The sequence below is a fragment of the Solanum verrucosum genome, unplaced genomic scaffold, assembly GCF_900185275.1.
Source record: "Solanum verrucosum unplaced genomic scaffold, falcon-dt-bn FXZP01000268.1, whole genome shotgun sequence".
In the NCBI taxonomy this organism is placed as follows: Eukaryota; Viridiplantae; Streptophyta; class Magnoliopsida; order Solanales; family Solanaceae; genus Solanum; species Solanum verrucosum.
In genome coordinates, this window is record NW_026019957.1 from 1,851,763 (window position 1) to 1,859,757 (window position 7,995).

At 33.6% G+C, this 7,995-nt stretch overlaps 1 protein-coding gene across 1 annotated transcript; it reads left to right on the plus strand.

The window, feature by feature from the left end:
- The first annotated feature begins 2,095 nt into the window (after positions 1-2,095).
- On the plus strand, positions 2,096-5,043 carry LOC125814447 (uncharacterized). The gene has a single exon (XM_049493892.1). The coding sequence runs from the start codon at positions 2,096-2,098 to the stop codon at positions 4,886-4,888; it is 2,793 nt and encodes a 930-aa protein (XP_049349849.1). The 3' UTR covers positions 4,889-5,043.
- Positions 5,044-7,995: the final 2,952 nt, after the last annotated feature.

The following is a 7,995-nucleotide window of genomic DNA, read 5'->3' on the forward strand; positions in this document are numbered from 1 at the left end:
TATTAACGAACAATTCAAATAAAAGTGAAATCATTGATGAAATATAATTACGTCATCAATATTGTATCATCGTAAAATTTATTTTAAATCAAGACTATTACGTTACTCTCATAAGTGTTCTAATAATGTATTATGGAGTTCAAAATGAGCATTTTTTTGTCCTTATTTTTGTAGGTATAGCTAAAAATTGTTTAAATTAACAATTTCATTTGTATCCAATTATTTCGTATACTAATTTACTTCCCCTATTCCATTTTGAACTATTCCATCAAATATTTTCATGCTCATTAAAAAGTGTAGTTAAATAATTTATCTCTATAACATAAAAGTAGATTGTTTGAATTACCGTGTAAATTTTGTGCATACTTCATAATGAAAAATAATTATAATTTATATTACATATTTAAAAATACAAAAAAATAATAATAATAAATTAAATCTGAAAAATTGTTAATTCGGGATGGAAGTAGTATACTTATCAATAATATGTTTTAGATGTTATATTACTTAGAAAATAATTATAAATATTAAAGACTTAATTAATGATCTTATATAATATAAATAATATTAAATTACATATTTAAAGTGACAACTTTTTAAAAATAAAATAAAATAGAAAAATTATTAATTTGGGTGGAAGTAATAACTGTTAATAATATATTTTTAGATGCTATATTACATTAGAAAATAATTACAAATGATAAAGATTTAATTAGTAATATAATAGAAATAATATTAAAATAATCAAAAACTACTATTCATGTCTCTATGATAAAGATTTGATTATTTTAATATTATTTATATTATATTACTAATTAAGTTTTTATCATTTGTTATTATTTTCTAAAATATAACATCTAAAAATATATTATTAACAAGTTCCTACTTTCACCCAAATTAATAATATTTTTTTTTTAAAAAAAAATTGTCACTTTAAATATGCAATTTAAAGTTATTTTAATATTATTTATATTATATAAGATTATTAATTAAGTCTCTAATATTTGTATTTATTTTCTAAGTAATATAACATCTAAAACATATTATTGATAAGTATACTATTTCCACCCCGAATTAACAATTTTTCTAATTTGATTTTAATTTTTTTTTGTCATTTTAAATATGTAATTAAATTATACTTAATTTTCATTATGAAGTATGGACAAAATTTACATGATAATTCAAACAATCTACTTTTATGTTATAGTGATTAATTATTAAACTACACTTTTTAATGTGCATGAAAATATTTGATGCAATAGTTCAAAATGGAATATGGGAAGTAAATTAGTACACGAACTAATTGGATACTAAGGACAAAATATTGCTCATTTTGAACTCCGTAATACATTAATAGAACAATTATGAGAGTAACGTAATAGTCTTGAAAGTTTAGTATTTATATAAAATTTAAATAAATTTTACGATGATACAATATATATGATGTAATTATATTTCATTAATGATTTCACTTTTATTTGGATTGTTCATTAATATGTATTATATATAATATTATTGCAATTTATGTTATTTAGAAATTTAGATCAAAATATAATTTTATATTAAATGAAGATGAAAAATAATAATTTATATTACATAAAGATTATAGAGGGATTATCTGTAAAAAGAAGAAATGATTTATATTATGAAATAAGAAAATAAAAATGAAATAGAAATAATAATATAATATTGAAGAGAGAGAAAAAAGTTATTTTTTAGGAAGTAAAATAGAAAATTAGGTTGGAGTTGATTGTCTGGAAAAATAGAAAACTCTATATTTGAAGAGTAAAATAGAAGATGGGTTGGAGATGCCCTAATTGAAGAATAGATAGTGAAATAGAGAGTGCTTGGAGAACCCATGCTCTATTTACTCTCCAAATATAGAGAACATGGAGTAAAATAGAGATGAGTTGGAAATGGTAACGTGATGATAAATTAATGATACTTAATAGTCATATTTCAAAACTTTAGGGACTAAACTTCATTTAAACCCATTTTGTGGGGTGGGAATATAATAACTGTTCTTTCTTTTGTTCTCTCATTTTCTTCCCTCTCCGGTCTCCGATCACCACACAATTACTCCGGCGACGAAAAGATGGCCGCCGACGAAGAGAAACCACAAGACGAAGCCGAAGCCGGAGACCAACCGGAAGCTTTACGACTCAAAGCCTTAGCCGAGCAGAAATACAACTCCGGCAACCTCAAATCAGCTCTCAAGTACGCCAAGCGAGCCCACAGTCTCTACCCTGCCGTAGACGGCGTTTCTGAAATGCTCACCGCTTTTAAAATCCTCCATACAGGCACCGTTCCGGCGGGAACCCCAGCTGCCCCCACCACCGGAGATGCAGCAACTATTACAACAACTCTGCCGGACTACTACAAAATCCTACAAATAGAGCGATTCTCACACATCAACACTATCAAAAAGCAGTACAGGAAGCTGGCGTTAACCCTTCACCCTGATAAGAATCCTTTTGCGCCATCAGAAGAGGCTTTTAAGCTTGTCGGCGAAGCGTTTAGGGTTTTGTCGGATAAGATTAGGAGGAAGGAATATGATGTGAAGCTTAGAGTTGCTATGCAGTCAGCTGTAATGGCTGAGGAGGGTGAAACGACAACGTTTTGGACGGCGTGTTCGACTTGTCGATTGTTGCATCAGTTTGAAAAGAAGTATTTAGGGCATAATTTGATGTGCCCAAGTTGTAAAGAAACTTTTGAGGCAATTGAAGTTTCAGAAAATGATGACAATGAAGAAGGGTGTGAAGGTTTGATGGAAACAAGAGGGAGTGCTAGGATTAAGGCTAGGAAAAGTGAGAGCTTTGGTTCTTCAAGAAATAGTGAGTTAGGGAGGAAGAGGAAAGTGGGGAGTGTTGCGGAGGTTAATAAGAGGCCACATGGAAAAACGACAAGAAATGATGATGCAATTGGTGTTGGAACTGAGGTGGATATGGAAGGAGATGTTGAGAGCGACGATGGTTTGATCAAGGAGTTATCAAAGATTAATGGTAAGGTGAGAAGTGTAGGTGAAGGGGAAGATACAATGACATTAGCTGAGATGCAGTTGTTAGTGAAGAAGAAGGTGAATAAGGGAAAGATCCCGGTAAAAGATAAGGGGGAAGAAAGTGAGAAAAGTAAGGAGATGGATTTGATAGAAAAGGAAGATGATGTGGAGATGGAGATGCTGATTGCAAGGGTGAGAGAGAAAAGGATGAGGCGTGAGGCATTAAAGGGAGATGGTTCGGAGGATGGAGGAAGAAGACTGGACTTAAGTAGCAACAGGGGTGGTAAAGGGTTAAGGCAGGATGAATCGGAGATAATCGCGGAGAATGGGAAGGAAGAGAACGAGAAGGCAACAGTGCTTAATTTAACGGAAAAGGATAGAGAAAAAAGAAAGGAAATGACTTCTAGTTTGACAGCAGAGGAAGATGAAGATGAAGTGGAGATGGAGACACTGATTGCAAGGGTGAGAGACAAAAGGATGAGGCGTGAGGCGTTAAAGGGGGATAGTTTGGAGAATGGAGGAAGAAGAAGGGATGATTTAAGTAGCAACAGGGGTGGTAAAGGGTTAAGGCAGGATGATTCAGAGAGAATGGTGGAGAATGGGAAGGAAGAGAATGAGAAGGCGACAACGCTTAATTTAAAGGATAAGGATAGAGAAAAAAGAAAGGAAATGACTTCGAGTTTGACAGAAGATGAAGAAGATGAAGATGAAGATGAAGATGAAGATGAAGTCGAGATGGAGACACTGATGGCAAGGGTGAGAGAGAAAAGGATGAGGCGTGCGGCGTTAAAGGGAGATGGTTTGCAGGATGGAGGAAGAAGAAGGGATTTAAGTAGCAAGAGGTGTGGTAAAGGGTCAAGGCAGGATGATTCAGAGATAATGGCGGAGAATGAGAAGACAATGAGGTTAAATTTAATGGAAAAGGAAAGTGAGGAAAGAAAGGAGACGAATTTGAATTTAATAGAAGAGGAAGACGAAGTGGAGATGGAGTCACCGATCGCAAGGGTGAGAGAGAAGAGGATAAGACGCGAGGTGCTAAAGGCAGATGGTTTAGAGAATGGAGAAAGAAGAAGGAATTCAAGGATCAAAAAGGGTACTTTGTCAAAAAGTAACAAGAAGGATAAAGGGCCTAGGCAAGATGATTTGGAAAAGGCAGAGGAAAGTTTTGATCTTTATAATTTTGACAAGGATAGAGTAGGGAGGAGTTTCAAGAAAGGACATGTATGGGCTGTTTATGATGATGACGGAATGCCAAGGGATTATGCTTTGATTGATGATGTTATTTCTGCGCATCCCTTTGAGGTGAGATTGAATTGGTTGGAATTTCAAAGTAATAGTGATGAGGCACTACTGCATTGGGGGAAAAAGGGTTTTCATATTTCTTGTGGGAAGTTTAAAGTTTCTCGGCAGGCTTTGGTTAAATCATTGAAGAAGTTTTCACATGTTGTTGATAGTGAAAGAGCAGCAAGAGAGTTGTATAGGATTTACCCCTCGAAAGGTTCAGTATGGGCATTGTATAAAGAGAATGTTTTAGGTACTGGCAGCAGTTCTCTAATGGAGGATAACCAATGCTATGATATTGTTATATCTTTGAGTAGTTACACTGACTTACATGGTGTGAGTGTCGCATATCTTGAAAGAGTTGATGGTTTCAGGGCTATTTTCAAGAGGAGAGAGGTAGGGGCTCATGCTGTTAAGTTATTAGGAAAGGATGAACTTAGGTTGTTTTCGCATCGGATTCCTGCAAGGAAGCTATCTGATGAAGAAGCCTCAAACATCTCCAAGAACTGTTGGGAACTGGATCACGCTTCATTGCCTCGTGAGTTGCTATCTATTAACGGGGGAGTTAAAGAGTATGTGAATCAGATGGAAATGGACTTCTTGCACTGAGCTATTACCTATTGAGCACCCATTTAGGTAAATGTGGTTTGATTGAGCATGATGTTCGTTTAAATTTATCTGTTATTAGAAAGTACTTGGCCCACTTATCAAATTGAATCTGGTTTCTTTGCCATCCTTGTTTTAGAACAACCAATGATGGCCTAAACATCAGATCAACATGGCTTTTTTTGGTCGTCACATTTGCACCACCTTTATCTAGCAGTTGATAAATTCCCCTTAGTTAATTCCCTCAACCACCACCACCAGAGAAAAAAAGAGAGAAAAAAATTTACAGTAGCAACATTGATATAATTAAACTACTGAGGAAAATATGGAGCTCTATTGCTTTTTATGATTATCATTGTTCTTGATTTCACGCCTTTTCCTGGTTATAGATTGCTCTCTATGCTTAATAATGGAATTGGAGTCGTTTCCTTCTTTGAGTAGCTCTTCTATTTAGAGCACTTTGGATAGATGTCTGAAACACAATGAAGCTATGAACCCCCAGAAGATAATTAGCTCTAGGCTGTTATCCCTAGATAATCATAATTATCTTCTTTTTTTTGGGGGGGGGGGGGGGGAGGGGGCCACCCGTCTCTCTCTCTCCCAACAGGCACACTTAGTCCGAACCAAGCACATGAAATTATACAAGGAAGGTTCTATTTCAGTACAACATTTTCAAAGGAGTGTATTCTTTGTAAAAATATTATTTTGCTGAGTTTTCTTCATATTCAAGACACTCTCCACCTTCATGTTTAACTCCCTATTGATGTTAATTGTAGTTGGCGACGATGTCCGAGTTGAGTGTGTCAAAAGTATTTTGGGAAGAGTAAGACGCAGCACATAGAAGAAATCACCAATGTCTCTAGACCACAGGGGGGAGCAAGTGGCAGATCGATCCCAGGTAGTGAGGACGATTTCTTGGAAGACCTCATTTCTTCACCTTTTGATTTTAGAGAGTTCATTTCTCCTCTCTGAATGTTAATTGTTTATACAGTAGCATCTTTATTTCGGTCATTAAAAGTTGATTCTTATACAGAACATTTGTAACATTTAGTACTTGCAATTGTACATGTCTGCAGATGTTACACAACTAGAGGCGGATTCAAAGGTTTAAACTTAACCGGTTCAACATTTCTGGTTCTTAGCATTCAACGCATTGTACTTCTGAAATTATGTGTTCAAAATGGATGTTTGATGAAAATGTTACTAGTTGACACACACATATTGCTATGTTTGTGTCTAAGGTACTGAGTTCAGTTGATCCCATTAAGCATATGTTGCATCTTCTGTATACAACAGTGTGGTTGCGCGTCTGAACTAGTTGCATTGCCTGCTTTTCTAGGACAAGAGATCGGCTAACAGTTTATTAGCTCATGAAATCATAACCCACTCAATTTGACAGTTGGATTTTCATGGTCGGGTTATTAACCATGAAAATCCAAAGGCTGGATTTAGTGGGAAAGTTGCTGCAAATGTCTCCACCTTCTCATATTGAGCTCTGGTTGAGAAATTTGGAAGTAGGCAGGCAAGAAAGAACCTTCTGAATGAGTTTTTCTTTATAACCGAGAAATTTCCGAGGGTCAGTGACACACAGTTTGAAACTTACCCTTCTCCGTTTAAATACCAATACTTCTATGTATAGCAGGGTTCAAACTCGTGACACGCGCCTTCTGAAGTAGTTCTGTATTTCATATTTCTCTGAATACAGCCACTGAATGTATTCTTTTAAAAGGAATTGCTGTTCACAATCAGATCAACATGTTATGATTTGATGAAGAGTTGCGGAGTTGAGGGAGATTTGGTTTTGTAATCAAAATAAAGGAAATAACAACAGTAATAAAATCGAAGTATAAGATAATGCTATTAACTGTGTACTCTAATTCTACGTTATTCTATTTAAGGTCACGTCCTTGGTGAGCTAAGGATGAATCATGTCTTGTTTAATTACCTCTCTCCAATTCTTCTTCGATCTATTCCTACCTACCTCTCTTCAAATCTATCACCACCAACCTCTCACACTTCCTCAATACTAGAGCATTTGTACTCTTTTATACACATGTCCGAACTCCGAACCATCTCCACCTTTTCATCTTATCTCGATTGTACTCCCTCGGTGTTGAAATACTTGTCACAATCTTTTTTTTAAGAGTCAACTTTAACCAACACTTATATTTTTTCATCAGATATTAAAAGAATTACGATTTATACGATTTTTCATATAACTTTTGTATTAAAATATAAAACTAATCTAATCTAATTTAGATTTGAGAATTAATCAAATAAAATTTTGAGAAGTCAAACGTGATAATTATTTTGGAACAAAATACCTGTTTTAAAAAAAATAAAAAAAATAATAAAGAAGTACAAAAGACCACATGGATTATTAATGATCATTGAGATCTTGCAACTGCCTAAATAGTAGGCTTTGTCTGATCTAATAGGGAAAATATTGTTAATCCATTGATACTTTATCTTATGACTTATGAGATCAAATTGGAAATTAATACAATATTTAAGTTAAGACAAAACCACAAATGATCTCTATATTAGTACTTCTAATATTTAATTAATAATAGTTGCAAAATTAGTTGTTTTGATGAATTGAATTAGTTTTACTTTTAATACTTTTCAAAAATAAGTTATTTATTTTTAAATGTGGCATAAAATATTTTACACATGTAACGTTAGTTAAAATGCGGCATAAACTATTTTAAAAATTGATGGTAACATTTAGAAATTAAAGTTCAATGTAATTTTATAAGCGATTTCAAAAAAAGAATTACGTTTATGTAATCCTTTTCTTACATTAAAAAGAAATAACAATTATTTTCGATAGACTTTTGACTTAAATAAAATAATAAAAGAATTAAATAAGTAAAAACAATTACAATTATAAAGAATTCATACTAAAACAATGGAGTAGAACAACATTTAAAAAAAATATAAAATTAAAAACAAGAAGACAATAAAGTCGGATAATATTTTTTAAAAATAATTTATGCATTAAATATAATTTCTGTTTTCTGGTCACCAACTCCCACTCGCTCCTAGAAGCGTGTACTCACGCTCCCTGCACTGACACTCTCCCACCTGCCCCTTTGTCCATCTTCTTC